Source organism: Falco punctatus, assembly GCF_963210335.1.
Source record: "Falco punctatus genome assembly, chromosome: 2".
Classification (NCBI taxonomy): Eukaryota; Metazoa; Chordata; class Aves; order Falconiformes; family Falconidae; genus Falco; species Falco punctatus.
The window spans coordinates 119,488,855-119,515,863 of NC_137581.1; the positions used below are offsets into that span (position 1 = coordinate 119,488,855).

The 27,009-nt window shown below is 41.6% G+C and overlaps 2 protein-coding genes across 5 annotated transcripts in view; one reads left to right on the forward strand and one right to left on the reverse strand.

Annotated features, from left to right (window-relative positions):
* The window catches only part of LOC308058911 (uncharacterized protein), a 160,338-nt gene extending 142,979 nt beyond the window's left edge, over positions 1–17,359 (reverse strand). Inside the window, exons 1-6 of the mRNA XM_080375471.1 lie at positions 17,088–17,359; positions 16,933–16,968; positions 16,517–16,712; positions 9,898–15,741; positions 3,090–3,183; positions 671–2,420 (exon numbers count right to left, since the gene is read on the reverse strand). The gene's annotated coding sequence lies outside the window, so the exon portion shown is untranslated. The remainder of the gene's footprint in view (positions 1–670; positions 2,421–3,089; positions 3,184–9,897; positions 15,742–16,516; positions 16,713–16,932; positions 16,969–17,087) is intronic.
* A 212-nt stretch (positions 17,360–17,571) lies between these two features.
* Positions 17,572–27,009, forward strand: part of CBLB (Cbl proto-oncogene B) — a 134,323-nt gene continuing 124,885 nt past the window's right edge. For 3 of the 4 annotated variants that reach the window (XM_080375452.1, XM_080375454.1, XM_080375455.1), the window contains exons 1-2: positions 17,572–17,767; positions 18,533–18,691. In XM_080375452.1, coding sequence (XP_080231578.1) covers positions 17,654–17,767; positions 18,533–18,691 — 273 coding nt within the window. In that variant the 5' untranslated portion in view covers positions 17,572–17,653. The remainder of the gene's footprint in view (positions 17,768–18,532; positions 18,692–27,009) is intronic. The other variant, XM_080375453.1, reaches the window with a different exon arrangement.

The following is a 27,009-nucleotide window of genomic DNA, read 5'->3' on the forward strand; positions in this document are numbered from 1 at the left end:
TTCCACTTAGGGAACTGCCTCTTAAAAGTTATTTGAGCTGTTTCCTAAAGAGAAAGCCAATTTTTTCTGTTTGGCTTGTTTTTTTTAATTACGAATTGCTTACTGCACGCTTTTTTTTTTTTTTTTTTGAAGGACAGTCACATGAACACACAGGAAATACATCTGGAGCAAAGAGAAAAGATCTGCTCCTGGAACTGGGCCTGATGCCAAAACAAAGCATCAGAACTTGAACTGAGGACCTGAGAACAAAGCAGGAGCAGAGATGTCCAGCAGCACTAGTATTACATCCTCACCCTATAAGGAACAGCATTTTATTCTTAGAAGTAATGCTACTTCCATACTAAGGAATGATAGCTAACCAGAATACTCAAAACCACTTTTGACCTGCTATATCTCATACAGTCTGACCAAAAAAAGATTTCAGAGCCACATGAACCATCTGACTACATACCGTAAGACATTAAATAAGGATACCATAAAAATCATACTGAAACTACGGCGGAAAAGAACTCTATGGACAAGAAAGCAGCGAATGCTGATGAACTGAGCTTTACCAGTTACTATTAGTGATTTATTACAAAACAGCTGCATTGGGACATACAAACACACATACACACTCCATTGCTAGCTGTCTGTTAGTAGTTGGAAAGAGACTTTCAGTTCTACTTGCCTGCTTGGCATTTAGCACCATTCTCCACCCACACAGCCTACTCAAAATGGCACCCACACTGGAAATTTTATGCTCTTCAACTTCTATTTTCCATCTGTATCGAATTCCACAACATTCCAGAAGTCAGCTAAGTTGTTGTCTTCATGCCTGCTCTGCTGTTCACACTCATTCTCCTTTCTCTTGCTCTCCTGTTAAGCATATCCCCATGTGGGTTAAAAGTTAAAACAGATTGCAGCCAATATGGAATATTTGAAGGGGGGGGAGAAAAAAGAAAAAAGGAGAGCAAAAGCAAATGAAAAACTAAATGTTGACTAGCATTCAGATTTTACTGAAGTTAAGATTTCATAAAGGTAAGTGTCCCAAAGCATTTAAAATGTTTACAGCTCTGGAACAGGTACTGCAGAATTCCTCTAATTTGGCAACGTGCTTTATCCTTATCTACAGGTGTCATAAAAAAAAAAGATAATTAAAATCAAAGGTAGCAGTTCAGTTTGGTATGCATATGGCTCTCTCGGGATCACCTTCTGTTCTATACCTGCATCAACTGGAGAGGACAAAGCTGCTAAACAACAAAACCGAGCACCTCGCTCATTCCCCACCGTGTGCCTACATTTGGTGCTGACTCCCACAGGGATAACGTCTCCCACAGAAGCCTTCCAGGGGCATGCAGTTGAAAACACACCCATGCAGTTACCAGCCCAGGGGCTGCTTCCCTCTGCACAGAAGTCAGCCACCCACACCTGTCTCTTACAGAGCAGCAGCGCTGGGGATACTTGGCCTCTTGCCAGCCCAGAGTGAAGGGAGAACAGGCTCTCTTGGAAGTGAACTTGTCCCAGCTACGCGAACAGAAGGTGCTGGTGTTTTTCAAAAGCATAGGAACAGAAACACAGCAAACTAGCAATAGGACAGCATGTAACCTAAATGTAGGAAGCCTGGATATCACCTATGGTTTGTTCAAAGATCCATCCCCTGTAAAATAAACAGATGAATTCTGAAGTGAGCAGAGAAGCTTTGTTCCTGGAAACACTGAACTCATGCTTCATGCTGGTGAAAGACTGCAGACAGTTTTAGAGGAACAGTTCCATGGAACACTTCTCAATGGACAAGGCTGTGCTGGCCCTGGAGGAAGACACAACGCAGAACTACATACACAAATATGAGAGCCCTTTTTTGTCACTTTTTCAAAAAGTCATATGGTTATTACCAAACGGTCCAATGATGGCAGCAAGTAAGAATACACAAGACAAGCACCGCGGCTCAGGCAACCTATTTACAAGCTCTTTCAGTCATGCAGCCAGGAAATGGAGGAAGACCTGTTTGAAAGCAGCTTAGAAACAGCAAGGCTGTACTACCCATTTCTATTAATAACCATGTGTTAATATGGTTACGCAATATGAATTTCAATAGGCCTTGCCTGCGACATGAAGGTGATTAGTTTCTAACTTCATTTTCTGGACTCCAACAGACAATTTGCTCTGACAGTTCACATTCATGTTTATGGCATTTCTTTCCAATGCCTAAACACCTAGTAAACAGTCTCATAGCCCAGAAAGAAAGCAGTACATCCAGTTTCACACAATAGCAAGGAACCATCTCATCACAGTCCACTGTGACCATGCTCTATTATCCATTCCAGGAGCCTTCTGTGATTCCAGATACTTCTGTATGATGCAACACCTCAGCTTCGAGCATTCAATCGTATGAAAGTATCTTCCACAAAGGTGAAATAGGCCTTTCAGTGCCTCTGAAGCTGAAACATTTGCATTGGCGTTAGGAAGTAATGAATAGAGGTATATGCCCACTGAAGAGGGCCATGTATTTTGAAAACTCTGACTATGCAAAAAAGGAAAGCAGTAAGCATCGGGCATTGAGAAGGTTCCCAGGACAGTACAGTAAAAATCTTTTGCAGATCAATTTCCATCTGAGTTGCCCTGAACAGCTGGTTGTCCAATACTAAACTGATCTGAAATAACTAGAGATGGCAAGTTTTTGCACAGTGAAGTTCTCACACCATGGCTGACCACCACTGCTTGCCAGTCCACTACTAGCATGCATTCCAGCAGCTACAAGCCCGCAGTAGTGCTATACCCAAAAAGATGGCCCAGATGAATGCTCTGTAGAAAAGTGAGCTCAGTTCTCCTGTTTATTCTTATTTTCCATTAGACATACTGTTATGGAATCCAAAGCTCTGTGAAGACAGAGCCAAGCCCACCCACAGAAACGCCCTTAGTCATAGTCAAGTCTTTTCCTTCCCAGTCAAGAATATCAGCGCAGTATCCCCTCCCTATTCAGCAGGTGTGTCATTTCATGATCTAGTTCAGTGAACAGAGAGCTCAGCACTTCTGCCTGTGAATGACATGGGAGATAAGGGAGACTAGGCAGCAAGATGAGAGAAAGAGAGTAGAAGTAAAAATATTACCCAGAATATTTCTCCAGGGAACATCAGTAGGAACTCAGCAGGGCCCATTTCAACTCTCTCATCTGCTCTTGGGGGTGAAATTTCTTTTTGTCACCTTTGATCTTCTATTATTCCTTATTTTTCAATGTGGTACATAACTTACTTCATCATCTTTTTGTTTTTCCAAGCTTCCCAATTACCAATATGTAAGCTTAAGGGAAGAGAGTTCAGGAATCTGTGTGGGCAGTAGGAGCTAAGATTACAACCGAACTACTGTATTTGTTTTTTTGGGATACACACAATGTCACTATCACACTGTAAGCAAAGGCCTCTGGGGAGCCAAGAAGAAAAGGGCATAGAAGAAAACAAGAACAGTGACAGGAACAAAGGGCAGACCTTCCTTCTATGCCTTTTCCAATACTTTAAAGTGGATTTAGAATTTTATTGAAGATCTCTTCTAAATAGTTTAATTCTTTACGGTTCAGTCTAACAGATAAACAGTAAGAACATCCATTATTTTAAAAAAACCTTCTCTTTGATAGGCAACTATTTTCCACTTGTCCCTTGGACAGTCACGTAAAACAGGTTTACTAAAACAATGAGCAAGACAAAATAAGAAAGCTGGTGAGAATTCAACCGAGACCTAAGATCTTTGTTAACCATGAAGTTTAAAAGCATATGGAAAAATTAAATGCCACTTTGACTGAACAACGTGTTTTCTGATCTGTGTAAAAATTAGGCATGATCCTGAAATCAGTCATTATGGAGATGACTGGGCAAATACAGGAATAAAGCACCCTCAGGATACAAGTAAATCTCCTCACCTTAAAAACAAAATATAAAACTCTGCTCAGTGATGATTTCCATTCTTACATGATTTGATTATTTGCAAAACAGGTTTACTCACCTCTTAGCACTTCAAAAAGTTTCAATGATTTGATGTTAATTCTGATAAGTAAGGCTTTTTAAAAATGTAATTCTAATGGTGAAATCGTAGACTTGAGTTCTCCCAGTCATCATGCCAGTATAATATAGAGCAAGGACAGAATGTAGGGCACTGCCACTATGATTTTTTTATAAATACACAGCTTTCATGTCATGGTTCAAATAATTTTCTCTTTACTGTAACTTATCACACTACTAGTCATCATTGGCCTAGACTTTTTCCCAATTAATTTCTTTCATCCCCGCCCCCCCCCTTCACCCTTTCGCAATAACTGTGACTGTCATGGCTATTTAAAAAGACCATTTCTTTCCGTCACACCAGCTGTAGATGGAGAAGATGAAACTGACTCATTTGGCTGTATTCGGTACATTTTAACTCGGAGAAAACACTCAAATAAATTGAGCCAGTTTTATTTTTAGGCAGCCCCCAGTGTTCACTTTAAAAAAAAATAAATCCCTTTGAGAGTTACAATCAAGTAGTCAAGGTTTCAAGTTGCATTTAAGCAAATTCATCTATGGAAAAACTCTGAAACCAAACATACCCACTTTCCTCAGGATAAAGTTCTGCCTGTATAACCAAGCTTTCAGAAGTTGCCCAAGTTTGTTTTTCTAGTCCTTACACACATATACACAGACAAAGAGACCACAAACAATGGAGAAATTCTCGTAGAAGTCATGCACATTTTCCAAACATAAATTTTTACATTTATGTTGCTAACCACTCCTGAAAAGCCACTGTCAAAATCCAGCCTCATTTTAGCAAAGCCTTTGGACACAGATGAAGCTTAAGCATATACAAGTACTTTAAAAATGAGAGAATGAATACAAGTACTAAAAGTGATTAAGCGCAACTGAAGACATAAATCCACAAAGCTGGTAAACTTTACAATTTAGAAGACAATCTGGAGAGCCATGTTTTACATTTTGGTTTAAACCAAGACAGTGCCACTGATGTCAGTTTACTCTAATTTTACATCTCTCCTGAAGAAGACTCAGTGTATTTTAAAAATACCATACTAGTATTTCATTATAACACCACCATTTAAAAAAAAAAAAAAAATAAAGCTTTGAGAATATGTAAAACTGAGTACCTCAGACTACACAGTACTTAGATGCCTCATGCAATACAGTTAAACATTAGCCAAAGTAACTGCCAATGCTTTTCCTGATGATTCTACAAGCCTGTCATTCTGAAACTAACATCAGCTGAGTGAAAATATATCTAATGTTACTCGTACTCCTATGAGCCTGTAGTAATTTCAATGAATAGTCCTGCATTCTTCTGCTGTTTCTTTGGGCTAATTTGACATTATTTCCAAGATAATAGTAAAATTCACTAAAATACAATAAAATTGCACAAGCCAGATCCAAACAAGGCTTCACATAACGGCTGCATTTGTAGTATGCTACTTCATAGACAAGCTGCAACTGCAGCAAATGCATTACATACTAAATTATTGCCACTGTTCTGATTAATTCTTATCCTACTCTTCCTTCACAAGCAGCTTATAAAGAGTATTTTAATATTTGAAATTCTGGCTGGAAGGCCCAATTAAAAAAATAATCTCATAGCATTTTTTTCTGTTCTACTTGGTCGATGAAGGAGTTAGATTCAAATATTCACAAAGAATAGCAAACCTTCCAAGCTCAAAACTCACTTGCCAGGCATTGCCTCCAGTATTCAGTCAAGTTTCACTATTTCAGCAAACAAGCATTCTTTCAAAGTAAACTGTGACTTCTCTAATGCCAAAGAGATAAGCCAGTCAGACTGAAAATGCAGAAAGCTTGCGTGAGCTTCAGTGTACAGTATCTTGTAAAAGCAGCTGAACTATAAACTGACTGACAGATAAGCTATGCAATAATTGGGAACAGATCAAGTGCTATTTGCAAAAATAGTGAAGAAGATCCCACATTTCTTTCTTATAAAAAGTAGTACTTTACTGAAGTAGCACATTAGTAAGTACAGTTTTAGCTGTGGTACCTATCAAGCCTTCTGGAAACTGGAAAACGTGGTAAACAAATGCATTTAATTTAACATATGGAGTCATCCACAACATTTTGCTTTCACACCATGGCTGCTATTGGCACAATGCTGAGCTGCAATAAACTGTTCACCTACACCATTACAAGGAACAGGTCCTTGGTATAAATACTACTCTGTCTTTTTGAAGACAGCTCTACTCATTTAGTCTGGCTGAGGAAGGGGCCCCTTAACTCCTCCAAAACGGTGAATACTTGGGAGTGCTTTGAATAAAATCCAAAAGGTGATGTTTGTATGATAATGTCAGTGAAACCAAACCATTTAAATAGTGCCACAAGCCTGTATTTTTAAGCAGATTTCAATCTCTGCTTACTGCTTAACAGCATCTTTGCTGTGACTGCTCTCTATGACTATTTTGCCACCTCTTTGATTTCTTTCTTCCTCCTTCAGAGGTCATTGGTACAATTGCATGTGAAGATACTACAGCCTTCTGCTAGTTCTGCCTTTACACAGTAGCACTAGAGGACCTGAAATTGAACACATTTTCCGTGCGGGTGTTTATGTAATCATTGGTTTCCTTGAAAATTTTTTAAAGGTTTTATTTGCTGCCCAGATTGTGTTAATTCAAGTACCCTCCCAGAATACCAGTTGTTTAGAATTCATGCATGATAAATTCTGCAAATTTTCTCTATCTATCCTAAGGAGATTTCCGAGCAGTTTATGTGCTCTATTTCTGCTTTTTGGCTCAACCAACTAGACTCTTCATAGGCCTCACTGCTCAGTAATCATGTCTGATAGATTCAAAATCCAACTGGCATAATTTAGTCAAGTGGAAGGAAAAAATATAGAAAGCCCATGAGTCAAGGGGAGTAAGTTCACAAGAGAATATTTTCAGCCTTGGTCAAAGGAAAAAAAGAAAAGAAAAAAGAAAAAAAAAAAGAAGAAAAAGGGGATGCATGTTATAATTTTTTTCCTTTACAAAGAGTTTCCCATTTTTAAAATATTTGAACTGGCAAGCACTCTGTCACACATACCCTGGTATGTACCATGCCCTGCTTTTGAAAAGTACAAATCTGCCTGGTTTCCATAAAAGTCACAACAACCTATAATCCCAGTGCCAGTAAGTTAAAATTGCTATGATCTTTAAGGTCTCTTCCAACCCACACTATTCTATGATTCTGCATGAGCAGGAGATATGGCAGATGCACAGGAACAGACACTCAGCCGAACTAATCCAAGGTGGACTTTATGTCATGACACTGTACAAGGCTATGAAATTGGGTTGAAAAGCTTTGGGTGTAAGGTCTCACTGATTTTAAGAGTAGCAGAATGTGCTTTTATTCAGGGTGCACAAAGTGAATTACCCCTGCCATTGCACTGTTTCAGCCGACCACAGAGTTATGAAGGAAGGTAGTAAGAATTCCAATACACCTCCAGAAGTTGTGTTGAAATTGTACAATAAAGGGGCAAAATTACTATACTTAGCTTCCGTATGTCACCAAATGGAGAAAGCTCACCAAGAATATTATTTTTTCTATTCTAAAGTGTTCATCCCTTCAGAAGCTGCCTTTAAAAATTCTCTTTTGGAAGACCTGAGCCAAGCTTCAATCAATCTTTCCAGCATATGGACTTCACCCTGGAAGCTATACAGTCTCTTCACCTGTATTCGACAGTGACACCAGACAGCTAAGATACAAGTAAATGGCACCCACTCAAACCGCATGGAGAGAGTCTTACTGAGGCTCTGTGCACACTGATCTGATCCCCCTAGCACTGTCTCACACATCAGCAGCACAACTGAGCCCTTCCTGACCATGTCACCATTTATCAGTTATAGCCTTGGATTAGACAGAACAATCCAAAAGTGTACTGACAGAAGTCCAAACCCAATGTATGTAGCACAAAAGAACTGAGGAGTTAATGAACCCATTCTATTCCCCTTTAATCTGACAAAATTTAGGTATGCTGCACATGGAAAATAAATGGCCTGAGCCATGTATCTAACAGCAAAAGTGTTGTGTTTGTTCCAAAACAACTTCAGAAAACCAGGAACAAGCAGATGAAAGTATCCGAGGTTTTCAGAATTAGCAAGCTATTCTGCATCTCAATGCACCTTCAAAAAGGGAAGCCTTCACATTCAGTTCAGAAATCACCAAATATCCTTTTTATATATAGCTTTTATAAGATCAGCCTGCTTTTTCAAGGATCCACAAATAGCCATGTAAACATACCACTATTTGCTTTTCAAAATTCTGAATACATTGCCTATATGTAAAATAAAAACAGGGGGAAAAAATTCCAAGACATAGGACTTTCCTACTTCCTCCAGCCCCTCTTTGTAGGCTTGGACAAAGACACTGAACAGTAGAAACTCAGTTGCTGACACTCCTTTCTACCTGGCCAGAGTTAAGCACAACACACTCTCCAAGCTGCTAACACATAAGAATATTAACGATATTCTTATGAAAACCTGTAGCATTTAGACTATCCTTTCACAAAGAGAAAAGAGAAAAAGCAAGTCAAACTTCAAGATTAGGGACAATCTAGGAAATACTATGAAGACTGTCTTTTATAAACATCTACATAGAAAAACTAAGAGAAAATTTCAGTTAATGTGACAGACTCTTTACTGAGTACCAACCATATATTGTACCTAGTTCCAAAATTATACAGCTATTCAGAGATACAAGGCTTTAATCATGAATACTTTATTCCTTAAAAAGTGAGCACTGGGACACAGTCTGGCTAATTTGTGCAAGAGCAGGATAAAGCCTACGAGGAGCTGTCATTGACCACTGATGACTGCTGGCTAAGAGAAATTGTCTCTAGATTATTTGTACCTCTTCAGCCTGATGAAGGAAGAGTTTGAGAAGAACTGAACTACATAAGCTGACAATTTTGGCTACACCTATAGCGCTACACTATTTAAAGAAAAGTTGTAAAATACCAGATAATTAAAAAAAACCAAGAGTAACAGAAAGAGAGAGGAAAATACTGGCACAACAGACCTGTAAAGCCAGTATAGCCAGTTTGGAATTTACCAGCAAGGGACTGGTAACTGAACAGAATAAAAACACTGGGAAATAGACCTGCAGGAAAACAAAACAAGACAAAACCAAACCAAAATAAACAAAAAACCCCAAACACCAAAATCCCCCCTCCCCCCCCCCCCCCCCCCCCAGATCACATTCTCACTAATTAAAGCCACCTTTGTACTGTTTGATACAAGGGTGACAATGCTCTGCTGGACACTTTCTGACTGCCTGGACAATGAGGGCATCCATGTAGAACCGTATACATTGAAAACTAGACAGGAATGTGACAGAAATCCAGCAAAAAAGGTTAATTCAAGCTTCACTTTATTAGTTCTACTTTGACCTCTTTATATTTCATTTGAAAAAACATACCTTAATGTGAAACTTAATGGAAACAAGTGTTATGCTCTCCCATACAACAGAATTAATAGAATAATTAAAACCCCCACTTTCTGATGTATTTTCACTGTTGTTCAAAATATGACTGCTTAATGCATTAAAATGAACATTTGAGAAAGGCAAAAATCACTTATTCCTCTCCCCAGAAGTCTGATTCATTATTTTTCATTTCCTTTAAAAAAGAAGAAAAATAATCTTGTAACGAAGTAGAAAAATACAGTCACCAATTGCATTATGTAGAATGAGCAAGCAATGCAAAAATCTTGTAAACTCAGTCTGCAAATAACTGAATGCTCTGAAGCATTCAGCAAATAATTACAAGTAACAAATGCATTCAACCTGCATTTGCAAATGACCCACGCAAAAAGTCCAAAATCGCTCAGCTCTATTAAAATAGTGACTTCCTTTACAAAACATATGGTTTACTTTCAGTTTGGAAAAAAAAAACAAAAACAAAAACCAAACTTACTTTAAATGAAGGTAAGCAAGTGGGATGGGGGGAATCCTCCAATGTGTTTACTACACCCGTCAAAGACAAAAGGTTCCACTCTGCTCACAAACAAACTACTGGTAGAACTTGAAGCATACAGGAAACACAAGATACACCACAAATTCATAGTCAAGGAGTCAACAAGCAGATTATAGCACAAAAAGTTGTCTTCTTTTAGAAGGATGGACAGAACACTGGAAGCTACAATGAGTGGCACAGAAGAAGAAATATAAGCAAATAAATCATAATGTTTAAGTTACAATTTCCAAGCACTGCATGATTTCCCTGTTTAACTATAAGACACTATCTTACTAAACTGAAAACATTGTGGCTTGCTGTGGAAAAATCTATTTTTTGTGCCTCATTCAAATATTTCAATTAAAGCTGCTGCTAGTATCATTCAGATCTCCACTAATTGAGGTTATTTCAACTTGCCAAAGTTCAAAGGAAGTCTTTCCTACGGTAAACCATGTTCAATAGACACAGGGTTGTTTCCTGTCAAAATACAACTACTACTGCAGAGAAAGCTGGCAATGGAAAGTCCCTAGGCATATTTTACAACCACTTACCACAACTTGAAAAATCTTAGAAATTCTGGTGAAAGCAGAGATATTTGAATGGAAAAGAAAGAAGGCTCCTAATTCTCAAGTCAAACAAGAAATCCCAGAAATATCCAGACAGGATATTAAATAGGATGTTGGAGTTAAATATTGCTGCTGTTGTTTTCTCTGATCCATATTAGAAAGAACTAAGATCATGGCACTCAGCAGGAACAGGAAAAAAAAAGAGAGGAAAAAAAAAAAAAAAGATACTGACATTGATTACTTCTTTGCTATCGCACAGATGGAGTAAATTCAAGAGGTAGGGCTAAAATGACAGGACTTAGTTAAAGCCTTTGCACCTGCTCTGGCAGATGGATGCAATTAATAACAGAAAAGAAACAGAAGAACTCAAGTAAAATTGCTCCCTGAGGGTTAGGTTATTTTAAAATTAAGCTGACACAGTTTTTAAAAACAATATATGAAGGTGGAGATATGTTTTGAAGTGGACTGTCTAGTTTACAGCAAACGAACTCATTAGCAAGGTGCATAGACAAACAGGCCTGGCCTCACAATTAGCTTTCATAGTCATTTTGCAAACAGATAATGTATTTTCTAATTGCTCATAGTCAAGCAAATTGTTCTACTAAATTTTGCATGGGAAACAATATCATACTTCAGCTGATTTGCTCCAAGTGCAAATGAAAGAGTTGAAAATGTAAGCCGAAGAGCCTTAAGTCAGTGAAATTCTTGCCAAAGTACTTCCAATGTGCCTTTAAGGAGTTCACTCCTCAAGAAGCCAGTTGAAAGTAATTTAATTATTTGAGGTCCAACCAAAATTAACAAAGATGAAAGGCCCCATATTACAGTGTGTCTGTGCACACGTATGTGTACTTATATGCACATGCACACACCCCAGCTATATCTGTATATGGTTACTACAGTCGTGATGACCTAGGCACACGGCAATCTGTGGTGTTAAATTATTAGGATACTCCCTAGCAGCTTCAGCCTGTGCCAGCTGGTGTCTTCCCAAGCAAATTCCAGGGAGGTTCAGGGTTGGAACAGGTCAGGATCACTCCCTGGATGCAGGTATTTTGGGAGCAGGGGTGCGAGGGGGTGGTGGCGGCTGTGCAATTTTACTAAGAATGGTGGTGACCAGCCCTGTCACGCCATGCTGCCTGGCCTCAGGGACCAACAACAGTGCCTGGGCCGGTTTATTTACAGGCATAGACAGAGCCAAACTTAGCTTGTCTTTCTAAACCAAAGATAAAAAGAGGATTTAAATCCTCAGCAGAGAGAATTAATGCAGCAGCACTCTATTATCATCAGCTGTACTGCAACTGCCTGCTGGAGTAAGGATTTCTACAGTGCACAGAAACTTTGAAAAGTAGTCCTTTTTATTTTTTGATTTTTTTTAAGTTGTTCAACAGCAAAGTGGGTTAAACTCTTACATTATTCCTATTTAATGTCTGAGAATAGTATTTTTTTCACTTCTAGAAGCCAGTAACAAAATAAATGAAAATAATTAGGCTTGAGTACTTGATGACCATGAAAAATGTAATCATAGAATTTTATCCTCATTTAGGCTGGAAATGACCTTTGAGATCATCAGGTTCAACCGTTCACCCAGGACTGTCAAGCCCACCACTAAACCATGTCCCTGAGCACCGCATCTAGGTGTTTTTTAAACATCTCCAGGGGTGGTGATGCCACCACAACCCTGGGCCAATGCTTGACCACCCTTTCAGGGAAGAAAATTTTCCTAATATCCAACCTAAACCTCCCCTGGTGCAACTTGAGGCTCCTTCCTCTTGACCTGTCACTTGTTATCTGGGAGAAGAGACCGACCCCCCCTCGCTACCACCCGCTGTCAGGCGGCTGTAGGGAGCGATCAGGTCCCCCCTGAGCCCCCTCCTCTCCATGCTGAGCACCCCCAGCCGTGTGCCCCAGCCCCTGCCCCAGCCCCCTGCCCGGCTCTGGACACGCTCCAGCCCCCCTACGTCCCTCTGGGCCTGAGGGGCCCGAAACTGAACCCAGGGCTCGAGGTGCGGCCCCACCAGCGCCGAGCACAGGGGCACGGGCACTGCCCTGGCCCTGCTGGCCACACCGTTTCGGATCCGAGCCAGGGTGCTGTTGGCCTCCTGGGCCACCTGGGCACACTGGGGGCTCATGTCCAGCCGGCTGCTGACCAGCACCCCCGGGCCCTTTCCATGGGGCAGCTTTGAGCCACTCTGCCCCCAGCGCTGTGGGGCTGGTGTGACCCGTATGCAGAACCCAGAACTTCTTGTTGAACTTCACACAACTGGCTTTGGCCCATCATCCAGCCTTTCCAAATCCCTCTGCAGAGCCTCCTGTCCTCAAGCAGATCAACGGTCCCCTCCAGCTTGGTGTCATCTGTGACCTTACTGAGGGTGCGCTCAATCCCCACATCCAGATCATCAACAAAGATATTAAGCACAGTGGCTGCAACACTGAGCCCTGGGGAACACCACTTGTGACCAGCCACCAGCTGTATTCAACTTGATTTACAACCACTCTTTGGGCTCTAAGTAAACAGAGAAACAATAGCTAGATTGTTTCTAGTAGCTGAATTAACTAGATAAAAACCCAACAACAAACAGCCATTGTTATCACCAATTTTTGATAAGTAATTATTCACCAAGGCAGGAAAAACTCCTATTAATATACCAACTTAAATTATCAGTAAGAGAATTCTGAGTGCCACAGGTGATAGGTTTTGCTTTCTGTCTCAGAGTCTGTGATAATAAAACAGGTAAATATGTGGCAATCTACTTTAAAAGTTACCCACAATGGTGGCTTGCAGCTTAACAACCCTGAAAATCATAAATAAATGGCTTAATTTTTTTTGTAGCTCTGAAGAGCCTAGGATCCTTGAGGGCACTGTGAAATCATAACATGAAAGGATTTTCCAGTTGCTCCACTTTAATATTCTTAAACAGCTATTACAGATGACTATATAATAACTGGATACTGGGGGGAGGGCGGTATGCACTGTGGACATAGCACAGTGTACATTTCTAGAATGGGCTAATGAAAATGTATTTAAGCAAACAGTCCTGGAACTGAAAATTATTTGTTGTTACAACAGTTACCTTGTATCTTTTTTTGTTTGTTTGGGTTGTGGTGCATTTGTTTTTTTGGTTTCGGTTTGGTGTTTTTACAGAACAGATGGATCGAGGGCACTAGAAGAACAGCGGGTTCCAGTGGCCCTTACAGCCTCAGCTCCCATGCAAAGAGGGACCAGCTGCTTTCTGCTGGAGCACTGCACACCCTGAGAAGAGCCTGATCTTGTCACAGCTCAGCCATTAAACCACTGCCTGACAGTGCACTGCAGAATGCTACACCCCTGGGAACAGCTGCCATTTGATAAAGTTGTATATATTTAGTCAAAACAAAGAGATTACTTTGAAAGTTTAAGGACACTGGGATAGCCAGAGTATTGTCTTACAATTAGCAAGAATTCACTTCACTTTCAACTTTTGAAATAGCCAACTTAAGCTACAAGCATTGCTACCGTATCACTTAACTTGGCATATTGTATACTGTATTAACCTTTAAAAAAATTGATACCTTACATGAGGGCAATACCTTATCTTATTTATGTGGCTATAAATAAAACCTGCATCTGATGTCTTCATTCTTCTTATGTTTCAGTGTATTTGGGCAAAAAGTCACTTGAACCACAGCAAAAAACCCACACAAATGAAAACAGCTTCCAAGCCACATACATTGACTGACTGCAGAAAATCAATATTTTAATAGTTGGTGAACAAAGAAAACCAAAACAAAACATCTCTCTTGCTTCCAAGTACTATCTATGGCTCTTTGATGGAATTCATTCAGAAGCAGCAACATAAAGTTTCATTCACAAGGCTGTCTAACAACTCCAGAGGAATGAAAGTCACCAGCAAAGTAAGAACACCCAACAAAACAAAAACTAGTTAACAGATAGGAAAATACTGCAATGGATAAATGTAACTGTTAGTTTAATTTTAATGTCTTGTACCTCTGTTATTTCCCTGTCTACCAAGCAGCTGGGCTTTTCAGGAAGTCACATCTGAAATCCTAACCTTACAAAGGGATTTAAGAGTCCAAAACAAGGCCTCTTTCACATTGTCTTGATCCCTTTATCATATCCTGACACAGCCACCTTCACTCTGTAATCTTCATTACAGGATTTTACCAAATTCTTACAGTAGACATCCAGACACCACCACATGATTAGTTAGTATCTTAACTAGGTTGAGGATCACTTTCATGTAACAGGGAATTCTCAAAGTTTGCCACCTCACATTTACCTCATTTCCATTCTGTACTGATTTCATACAGTGATTAAAACACAAGCAGCAGATTCAACCTGTCATGTTCTTTAGTATAATAAGTCAAATATTTAGTCGGAGAGCTTACGAGTAAGAGAGATCGGTGGAGGCATTTTAATTGTCTGTAGATAACTTGGGGGCCTTAATTAGAAATCAAACTTACCTATGCACCTTAAATATAGCCCAAACAGAAAGACCCCCTTTCCCACAGAGAATCAGTTTTAGGTTTCTGCTTTGAATCACCTTGTATAGGTCCATTGAGAGATCACATAGCAGACTACCTTCTCAATTTAGGCTGTTAAGAGTGCCTGAAGTTGGGCAGTGGGAATGCCCTCTCACACGTCCCTCTGGATGGCTACACTAACACACAGCTCCTGCCCTGCATGAAAACGGGGTGGCCACTGCCTTCAGCCCACCCTTTCAAGGGCTTTTTATCTTTATGCACCCACAGAACCAGTGGGCAAGATCAGTCTTTGTGTCCTCCACTGCTAAGGAGCACATGCCTCTGACTTCAAACACACAGCAGCTGTTTGCTCCTCCTCCCTCAGCCTTACCTCTCAGCTGCCTGCTGTCAAACAGCCCTTTCACTCTGCATGCTTGAAACCACAAAAGCAACACTGCATCTTCTAGCCCTTTCTCAGCATGGCACACAAAACCTTGACCCATCTTTACCACCCTTGATACTGAAGCCAAGGGTATCTCTTTCACCTGCTCCTCCCAGCTGGCTTGCTTCTAACATACATCATATGACCCTCTGAGGACTGTAATTCCCAGAATATCCATACTTACTGTACAGCACAGGCAATGCGAAAAGGAAACCACCACTGGAAAACCACTCACTTTTCCCATAGAGCTGGCTATTCTCTTAATAACGCAACACACATACGCAGGGATGCGGGGAGCCAAGCTGCTCACTCCTGCTGGCTCTGCACTCAGATGAACTGCAAGACAACATGACTCAGCCCCAGACAGCTACCAAGCACAACTCACAGATCATAGCTCTTGGCAGCGTGCAGAATATGAAGAGAATGACATAACAATCGAGAAAAAGAACCAAATTTTTAACAAGTTCAGAAAAATACATCAGATCCTCTGCTTTATCCACAACCAAATGAGACAGCAAAAGAGTAAGCAGTCATTACCAGCCTAATCTCACACAAGGTGAGCGCCAAACAAAAAAAAAAAAAAAAAAAAAAAAAAAAAGATAGACACAGCTGCCAGAGAAGAGTTTTAAACCAACATTTGAAACAACACAGGGAAGAAAATAATTTACGGAGCCTACAGTGAAATGAGAAGCTTCCAACCCACTTAAGGCAAGTACCAGCCACTTCATATTTTAAAGCTAGAGGCATGATGACCTTTGAGGAAGACACCACTGATATGACTTTATTGTTGTATGCTTGCCCAGAGGAGTAACTTGACACATTTTAAATCAATGGGAAGATACCTGCACTAAAAATACCCGTAAACAGTGACAGAAATAAAAGGGTCACTGAAACACTCTACGATTTCTTTCTATTGTTTTTCCTGACTCCTGTTTTATTAAAAGCCAACCCCCAGAAAAATTAGGAAAAAATTTAAGAAAAAGGGAAAACAAATTTTTTTAAAAATTCTTTAGACAGGGAACTCCTACTATGGAAAACACATGTATATATCACAAAACACAGAACTTAAAAACACTCCTCTAATACAACTGTCTTCAGAAAAGAGCCTCACCGTTTTTAAAGTGTTGTATTTTCCTTTCCTTGCATGGTAATTAATTAGAAGATTAACATTTGCAAAGCATAATTACTCCCTGGAACATCTTCAAAAGACTCTTGAAGTCAAATGTTTCGTAGCCTATGCAGGCAAGCCTTGCTCTTTCCTCTCCGGCACTCATAGGCAATATACAAATCTGAGGGGAACGCCTGCCCTAAAATTAAAGCATAACAGATTAATCAGTTGGGTTTTATTTACCATATCCCCCCCCCCCCCCGGAAAAAGCTCACAGCAAAGTAAAAAAGTAAATATACATACAGGGGCATTTCTTACTAGAAAGTGTTTAGGTATTCCCTCACCACCCTTCAAAGTGGCTGTGGAGCCTCAGCCCTCACACCCCGTACCCGCTTCCACGGCGGGGAGTGACAACGAACCTCAGCCCTCTCACAAAGCAAGGGAAGAAACCAGACCTACAAAAGGAAAAGAAGCTCCTGTTCTTTGTGGCCACAAAAAAAACCCAACCCAAAACAAAACAAAAAACCTCAACAAACTCCCCAAAAGGCACGAAGGAGAAGCGTAAAGGCAGAACCCTCGAAAAGGTGGCAATAACGACTATGGATTTGTAACACCCAGCGCTCCAGCAGGCTCCACCACAACTTCACCAGAGCGGGGAGGGAGGAAGGAGGGAGGGAGGGTCACCCCGCCGCAGCCCCAGGCCGCACCGCTAGCCACCGGAACCCTTCTGGCCAGGGGCAATCCCGAGGTCGCCGGCCCCCCTGTCCTCTCAGCCCCACCAAAAGGCCTCACGCCATCCCCTCAACCCCTAAGCAGACGGGCAAGTGTGAGGAGGCGGGACCGGAAGCTCCACCTCTCTCCCTCCTGGCTCAGCCACTGGTCAGTTCTCCGATCACTCCCAGCACAGCCAGGTCCCCTCCTTCCCGCCTCCTCCCCGTGCCAGAAGCCTTCTCCCCGCCCGCCACCCCGCCCACCTTCCTATCTCCACTCCCACTTGCTGGTGTACACATCAATCCAATTAAATTCCACCTTCTGATTGGCTATCTTCAGGTCGTGGTTCCCGCCTACGAGAAGGGGGCTTGCCGCCCGCCCTCCTGCCGGCGCGCATGCGCGGGGCCGAGCGCTGCCCTGGGGGTGGGCATGTACCGGGGAGCGGGGCCGCCGCCGCTGGGGAGCCAGCCTCACTTTCTAGGAGTGAGGGGAGACCACAGCCTGCCGGGGGCTGCGAGCGGGGCGGCGGACAGGCCCGTGCGTGTGCGTCTCTTCTCTCTCTCGCGTGTGTCTGTAGGACGCTCTCCCCACACACCCACCGGGCGGGCAGGGCGATGCGGGCGGCGGGGCAGCAGCTCCCCGTACTGCCCTACGGGGCAGCGGCCGCCCGGCAGCGGAGCGGCGGCGGCGCAGGGCACAGCCCCGCGGGGCCGTGGGTGCGTGCGGGGAGCCGGCGCGGCGGCCGGGACGGGGTGCGGGACGCGCTCCACCCGCCTGCCGGGGCAGCGGAGCCGCCGGAGGGCGGAGAGCCTCGTCCGACCAGGCGCTTCGCTTGCGCCGCGCTCCGCCGCCTCGGGCTGAGGCAGCGGCCCCGCCGGGGGGCTGAGGAGCCTCCCCCCCGCCGGCCGCCTCAGCCTGTCCTCGGCGGCTCTCGGCCCGGGGCCGCGCCGTGCCGATCCGTACGTATGTGCGCGGCGGGAGCGCGGCCCCCGGCCCGCGGGCTCCTGCTGCGCCTCCTGCCCCCGTCCCCTCATCCCTTTTGTTGTGCGGCGAGGGGCACGGCCCCGCTGCCCGCCGGTGCGGCCGCCCGGGCGGAGGGGTGGGCCGGGCCTTGGGGCGAGGGTGGGTTCCTCTGCGCCCCTCGGCGCTGCTGGCGAACGCGGGACGGCTCTGCCCGCGCCCGGCTCGGGCCAGGTGGGGCTGCGCTGGTGTGTCGCGCAAAGTGGCAGCTAGAGGTGCCCGGGCCTGCGCTGCCCTGCCCGGGGGCGGCCGGGCGCGGTGTGAGCCTGTCTCTGTCCCTGTGGCCAGCTCGGCTCCCAGATGGCCAATTCCCTCAACGGCCGGACCCCGCGCAAGGGACGGATCCTGGGCTTCATCGATGCCATTCAGGATGCTGTGGGCCCCCCCAAGCAGGCAGCTGCCGACCGCAGGACTGTGGAGAAGACCTGGAAGCTTATGGACAAAGTGGTGAGTGTCTGTGCGCCTCCGTGTATCCGCACGGTGAATAATGGGGCCATTTAACCGCGTACCCATGGGGGAACAGCGTCTTCCTGCAGCTCCGGCTGCTCGGCTCCCCTGCCTGGGGAAGCAAGGGGACTCGCGGTTTAGGTTATTTAAGCACCGTTTGTCGTCTTTCTCCCCACTCCCCCCCCCCCCCCCCCCCTATTTTTTTTTTCCCCTACGGCCTCTGGCTATGTTTTTTTTAATCTCGGTTTGTGGAGGGAAAACAAATGTGTTTGCCTTAGGCTATTGTTATTTTCAGATCCTTTAAAATGACTCAAACTTGAAGAGCTGTCCTAACGAAAAAGCTGCTTAACTTAGACTTGTAATCACATATTCTGTGTGCTTCGTGTTGGATCACATCGTTAGTCTGCGAACAAGACCTCTGAAGTATGAAACTTCAGTTAAGCTAATTGTCCTGTGAGACACGCTTGTGATGGCAACGAGGATATGTTTGTGCTTTTAGGAATGTGCGTGGGGACTTGGGGATGTCACTCTCATCAGTTTAGTAAACAGATTAGCATGGTACGCCTAACTTTTAACTGTGTTCTGCATTTTAATGATTTTTTTTTAAGTACTACTTTTCTGTATTTTTGAACCTAGAAATACACTCTACTGAAACTAATTTTTCAGAAAGTAGGGGGATAGACCATAGTTTTTAATATCTTATAGGTCTCTGCACCATCCCAGTACATTTTGTTTAGTATTGTACAAAACGACAGCTTGTATGATGACAGATTGGCTAGGAGAGGTCCTTACCAATGGTAGGAACAGTTTGGTTATAATATGGGTGACTGTTCAGAAGGTGCAGGCAGTTTGCTTTGTGTATGAGGTGATCCTTTCAAGAACTTTCTTTTGAAGCGGGTGGGGAGTTGGGATTGCTACCTGTTAGCCTTGGGTCTGTCTGGCGAGGGAGTTAAGACTTTTTAACTCGGTGAGTTAGTGTAACTGTTGGCTTTCCCAGTGGCTCTTGTAACATGCAGATGTTTAACATTCCTTAAAGTTTCTAAGTAGTTATACTGCCATGGTAGAGATTATTTTATGTAATATACCTTGACAAGTGGTAATTTCAAAGTATTTGACTGAGTCCTCCTTGCATGCTGGCCTTTTTGATGCTCCAAGAATAACATATGTATTTCCACCCCAATTTCTGATGATAAACTTAAAATCCAGCCTTGATAGAAATGGGTATTGTCACAGAGGCTTTGTGGACATTTCCTTGTTGGTGATTGGGATGCTGTAAAGTGAGCATCTTGTAATAAGAACTGCAAATGCTACTTGGAAGCAGATCTTCAGTAGAAGGAAGTTTTCAGCTTGGAAACCAGGAATCTTGTTTGTTGTTATTAAAGCCACGTGGGGAATGTATGGCTTCATTCCCCCGTGTCAGGCCATTTACAGATCTGTATGGTAAGGTTGTCCCCCTGATTGGTTAGTATATTGATGGTTACCAGAAAATCTTAACCGCACAGCTTGGACTTGTGGATTGCTTTTACTAGTATAGGATTACTGTGTTTATCACTATTACAACAGAGCATCAGAACAGCCAGTAAGGCCTGTTCTGTAGAAGTCACTGGAAAGGCTGGACATTGCACTGTGCTTGCCTTCTCATTTTACTGGATAAGTGTCCTCAATTTGGATCTTTAATGTATCCTCTTTAAGCTGCTCTCAGTTAATCAAATTTTATTTCCAAATTATATTAAAGTATACCAGACAGGGTGATGTCATAGTGTGAGAATGCTGTAGCTTGCTGCTTGAGTTTTTAGCATTTGGTACTTATAGTGAAAGGATGTGTTTGAGCAAATTTAATATGTTGGCAAACAAATTTAAGTCTCTTAGCCTCATGCGGCAGTAGGCAGGGGAAGGTCATTTTCTCCTCTGTCTAGATCAAAACCAGGGATTAAAATCAGAAATAGAAACCTGCTCAATCCACTGTAGTTTCAAATCCCTTTTCTGGAGTGATTTCTGTGGTGGGTCACTGATCAACCTGGTGAAAGCAGCAGGCTCTGCATAGTCAGTGGGGTGCTGCCAATGGCAAGATTGTGGCTTGGAGGCCTATTTTGCTTCTTGTAATAACAACAGGCATTATTCTCATTTATTCTTTAACTAGAATAGCTGTGATAACCATCTTTTTTTGCAGTTGGTGAGGTAGCTGAAGTTTTCTGCCGTTCCAAAGATGTTAGGGAAAGGGAGAATAGAAACAAAAGCAGTTATGTTGACCAAAGGATGAAAAAAGAGAAGCCTTAGAAAACAGGGGCAGGGCTTAGTGATTTCTGGTTTACATTCCTTCCTTAAAACTGTCAGTCTTTACCTTTCCTTCATTTCTTTCTGTAATTACCTCCTTTGGTGGATGAGATTTTCTGTATGAGTTATTTGTTTTCAGCAACAAGGGATTAACCGATATTACAAATATTCCTACTCTCGAAGAAGTATACAGTGAGAGTGGTTTTATGGTGTATGTAAAATTCTGGCTGCTTAGATACCATGCAGGCTTCTCTGTATAGAGTTGGCTGTATGTCATGCTTTGGAATTGTTCAGATTTCATGGCAATGCTTGTTTTCCATGGGCTGATGCTTCAGCTGTTAGAACAGGCAGAAGGTCGCAGTTCTGCTTAAGTGTCATCTCTTTAAACTTGTTAACTGTTTTGAAAGAGTTCTTCAGCAGGACAGGATGTTGGGTGCTCCTGGTTAGAGCCCTGTTTGTAAAAGTTAATGTAAACAACATACTTGCAGGGAATAACAATAATACAAATTATCTTGTTGTAAGTGATCAGTGAATGTGAATTGTTATCTGTTTGTATATCTTATACCTGCATCTTCCTTTTTATATTTCATCCACTGGGATCTGTAATTTTTGAAGTTTACTGGTGTGTCTTTTTTTAAATATAAATTTGCAATACTAATTTCGTTATTAGAGGGACATCAATTGTTAGCATCAATGTCCAGTTTCTCTGCTGCTTTTCTCATGGGTAAGCAGTAGCTGTACCACTAAGAACCAAAAATACTTTTATTCCTTTGCAATGCAAAGAATAATATCCCTTTTATAGTTTGGAAGGCTAGCCCAGCTTTCCAGTTCTAGTATTGTATAAGCAAATTGACTGTGTATCTCCAAACTGCTAGCAAGCAAATTACTGTTTTTAAAACACTGTATGTGTTTTGGAAAGTTCATATCCTTTAAATACATAAAAAGTAATATTGTTAGCAAATAACTCTTAAGTTTTCCTTTGAAGTATGTATAAATTACATGGGATTTTTTTTTTCATGGGGTTCTAAACCTAATGGTTTAAAAACCTAGAAACTAGCCTTGCATTATTATCAGAGGATAATGGTTATCTTGAGAACAACTTTGGGAGAGAATGCCTATTATGTAAACATGGGAGCAGTTAAGTTAATTTACTGCTCGGCCTATTTAGAATTGGCAGTACCATTGTGCACAGTTCACTATTGTGGGTCTCAAGCTGATAAAATTGTGACACATTCTGAACAGGATTTTTTAAAAACGGGAATATTTCAGCCACTTCCAATCACTTTTTCATACTCTTATGCATTGGGATTGAAAATAACTATAATTTCTACTGTGAAGATTAACAATATTGTCTAAACTGTTTGGGTGCTCTGTCATGGCTCACCCAGTTGTTTGACTGTATCAGATTAGAGTGTGTCTCCAAAGATCACGGTCTTGACTTTGTAAGTAAAAGCTGTATTACCCCTGTAACTTAGTAATGTGGTTTTCTTTAAATTGACATTTGTCTGTATCCACTTTTTCCACAGCATCTAAATGAGTATACAGAGCACAGTAGTTGAAAATGTGTGGGCTGCTATTCTTTGCAACACTTTTTGTAGTTGTTACATTAATGTGCAACCTTCCAAGTCAATTAAATGTCATTGTTTCACAGAGGATGTGGAAAAGACAATCATCAATCATTACTGTGGCATTCTTCAGTGTGCTACCTGGTCAAAGTCTATAGGAAGTTTTATGCCCTGCGTACGCTGTTCGTGGAAAAAGAATAAAAATTTAAACAGAGAAATGGAAGCTTCTCTTTTTCTAATCAGAAGAAAGTATAAATGACCCTCCAAAGTCAGCTGTCCTCGTGCATATGTGCCATCAGCGTTGTTATCAGGTTGTTCCTACAGTATGGAAACACGGCTCAGTTGCAGTCTGGCAGCTGTTGAACAAGCACGCACTGTATTCTCAGCTCAAACTAAAAAGTTTGGTGATTGCTCCCCTCTACTTGTATTTTGATGAGAAGGCTTCTTTCAGGAAGGAAGATATGATGCATTGCAGTTAAGGTAACTTCGGGTGGGAAGAAATGTATGATGAGGAAGCGTAATGTTCAGATTCATCTATTTTCCCAGTTAGCCTCTCCCTGGTTAACTTCTTCAGATGAATTGCTGGTAGCACTGTGTTGTGGCTTTCTGGAGAACTGGTACGGTATCTTACTGCAGAGCTAGCTACCTTTATGCTGTCTGTGAAAGTACTTTAGTACTTTGCCATTTTTTGGGCTGCATGGCAGAAGATACTTGTTCAGTAGACGGTTTTGAAGTTTAGTTTTGCAAGTGTGCAAGCGCTGCTGCTCTGATTGTTCTAGTCCATTCACTACAGCTGAAAACTGTTTAGCGGATGTCCTACTCATTAGATACTTACCCTGTTCTAGCTGTGTTACTTTCCTTGTATTGTCTTTCACTAACATTAGGTGTTTAAACAGATTGTGTTAGGGCTACCGTTATTACACTTGAACAAAAGTTCTTTTGTCAGACCAGTCCAGGGCTTTCAACTTTGTTTGCTTTAAAAAGTGAATAGAAGATAGTCTTCTGCAAGAAATTTGTTGTCTGTGTGCAGTAGGCATCCATTACTCTCATCTCTGAAGATGCTGTGAAGTAATGCCTTATAATTGAAGTCAGATAATTTAAAAAAATATGTTATAACTAGTGGTATTTACTTTGTTTGGGGAGAGTTCAGAGGAGAGGAGGGAAGAGGGGTCTGGTTGGTTGTTTGGGGTTTTTTTCTCCATAGGCACTGGAGTAAAGTTGTCTGCAAGTTCCCAAGTTAATTTTTTCAAAATCTATTTCTGGTAGATTAGGGTAATGCCTTAGCTCTTCGCAATTAGAGCTGCGCTCTATGGTTTCTGTGATTCTGGAGTAAATACCTGGATTTACCCTGAGTGAGGTACTGAAGGAGCTTAGCTTTGTCTCAGTTTACTTCAATGAGCAAGTGATTTCTTACGAAGTTGCTGACTGACTGCTTTTCATTTTTTAGACTGAATGCTTGCTAAATATATACTTGCTTACTTCCAGTCATAACAATACCCAAATCGCACAGTGATATGATTCATGTCCGCTCCTAAAGTGTTGGAGAGGGTTGCTTTGTAAAGTGCAATATGGAGGTCTTTATTTTGGGGGTTTTTGTTTTGTTGGTTTATTTTTCATGTTTTGTTGGTTGTTTTTTTTTGTTTTGAGTTCTGTTTTCTTTTGAAGAAAGGTATGTGCGCCACTGCTGGGGCATTGGTAAATCTTTTGCGTCAGCAGATGTCATTTCTTATTGCTTACTTTTAATTGTGAACTGCTGTGGTACGTGTCAGGACATCCTGACTCTGGAAACCATATGGTTTACCAGACATCTCTTTACAAAGTTAACTTCCTTTGGACTGAAACTTTGTGTACTCTATAAAGCGAAGAAAGCCTTGAACTACTTTGCTGAATCACTGACTTAAACTAAATGTTAGCATTTTTTCAATAAGAAGGCGTAAGACTACTTGAGTTGTACTGCAAAAGAGTTCTTGTATGACTTTTTTAAAGGCGGCTTCTGGAGTTGAAGGTTCTAGTTGTGTGCTCTATTTATCTCTGTAAATTCAGCAGAAGGTGAAGCTTTGTAAACCATGATGACCACAGGATCCTGTTTTGATGTGTGTATGACTGTATGTAGTGATGCTGGACTGAAGAACACTTACTAGAACATCTCAAAGAAAAACTAAACCTTCTTTATAAATGGATGTTCTTTTTGCATAGTTGAATGGAATGACTTGAAAATACACCAACCAGCACAAGTAATTTGCTTTTTCCTGGTTTTGTATTTTTAGTGTTATTTCTAATATATATGAAACAGCTTACATTCTGCTTGTTGGAACATCCTATCAAATAGATAGACTTCAGAAAGAGAATTAATTAATTGTTCATGATAATTAAGTTAGGATAAATAAACCATTCAAAATGATTGCAGCCTTCTCTGCTTGTGGTCTGTTCTCATTGCTGATTTTTTCCGTGAATGAATACTTTCCTCTTTTCAGCTGTTTGTTTCCACCACCCCTAGGAGATTGTAACACCTAATCAGTGATACTGATTAATGTCATCTGTAGTTGGCTTTGGGAAGAATGTCAATCCTGTTTCAAGTTTTCACTAAACTAGAAATCAGAGAGAACAAAAGCTCAGATGAAAAATGTCTGTGTTTTCACTTCTGTCTTTGGGATTTGAGTTCTTCGAACTCTTCTACAAAAAGAAATTCACGTATGTCTCTGCAGGGATGATTTTCAGATCTGTCTACACATGTAAAATTCTTTGCTCATGTTTCTGGAATCTCCTTAAAGAATTCTGTCAGCTTAACTTGAGTGTAACTAAAAGAAAATGTTTAATCTCCTTCATAAGTCTCTCTTGTTAGCTCCTTTCTTGATCTTCTGGGGTGACACCATCATCCTGCCTTCACTCAGGCAACTCCTTTACTTGAACTGCTCTTTTAAGTTGTGGCTGAATCTTTCAGATCAAGCCATTCACCTAAAGTGCTCTCAATCAGACCTTGCTATTTTGTATATCAGGCATCTGCAAACCCACAACTTGGACCATGTTGTCCCTTATCCTGACAACCTTCTCTTTATCATATGAAATATAACTTATGTTCAAAGTCTTGCTGCCTGCTCTTTGCAGTTATGGTTTGCGGTTCCAGACTTCATCACCTGATGAGGTGTCCAAACATCTTTATACTTTTACCTTTCTGTTTGTTTGTTTCCAGCTTCTTTCTCAATTTAGAAGGAATTCCTTTACGAGCCACTGAATTATTTTAGAGCTTGCCTTGAAACTTTGCTGTTTATACCAGAAATCCTTAGCTGCTGGTGCCCTCACCCACTCTAACATGTTGAAGTGTTATGCTCATGTATTCATATTTGTTTGCCTGCATCCATCTGCTATCTTTTTGTTTCCTACTGAGATTGTAAATTTTCCTGTGGGAAGGACTGTCTGTTCTGCAACGCATCAGAAGGGTTCCTGATCCATTATGTGGTCTAGTAGGTGAAAGAATAAAAGAAATCAGTAAAGTAACAATGGATCAGTGAAATGAGGGGAGTGATTGCAAATGTCATGTTGTAAATACTGTTTTTTAACGGTGCTAACGTTTTTGTAATGCTTATGAGTTTGCACTGTTCTGTTGGTGCTAGACATTTTTTTTCAAGAACTTGTTAGTTCTTGACTTTTGTCCGCTTGTCTGTCTTTGCTTTTTGAACTATGAACCCAGTTACCTAAATCTAATTGCCTGGCATGTGTTTGTGTGTATGTTTTAGAGGGGGGAAAAAACCAATTATCTGTTTGCTTTGCTCTTTGTGGTGCATGAAGGTATTAGTGGCTACAGTCCTAAGGCAGTGGATTTCACAATGGTGTAGATCTAGAATTTGAGGGAGGGGTCAGCAACAGCAATACGGCTTTGAGTTCAGAGAGGTGCATGTTACAGGGTACAAGCTTGTTTCCCCCCTGCCCCCAAATGCTCAAGACTGCACCTTTCTGAAGTTGATACGTTAGTAGGAATAGTAATCTGCTTTCAGCAGTATTAAGATGTTTTTGCAGCCTCGTTAGTTCCCTCAAAAGACTGTCAAAGTCACTAATATATGATGTGGCAATCTCCACATGATACCTATAAAACTTTTTATACCACATGGCCTTGATTTTTTTCATAAGTATTTGCATATGTACAGCTGCACACACATGTGTAGAGTGCATCCCTCTCAGTGTTTTAGCCGAGTGTGGATAGCTCGGTGCAGTAGCACTCCAAACCTACTCGTTAGTTTCGATCTCTTTTGCTTTCTAGATTAGAACATTACAGGACAACGAACTACCAGAGAATTTAGGTAGCCAGGAGATAGTTACTCTAACCTTGTATATGTACAGGAAACAAAAGCACTATCTTCTTCCAGAAACCTTTTCAGTGCAGACTAGATTCAAATAAAGGTGTTCAATTCATCTGAAGCTTATTCTTTTAAGTAATACACATTATTCGATTATTTTTTTGTGTCACTTAGGAACATGATGGTT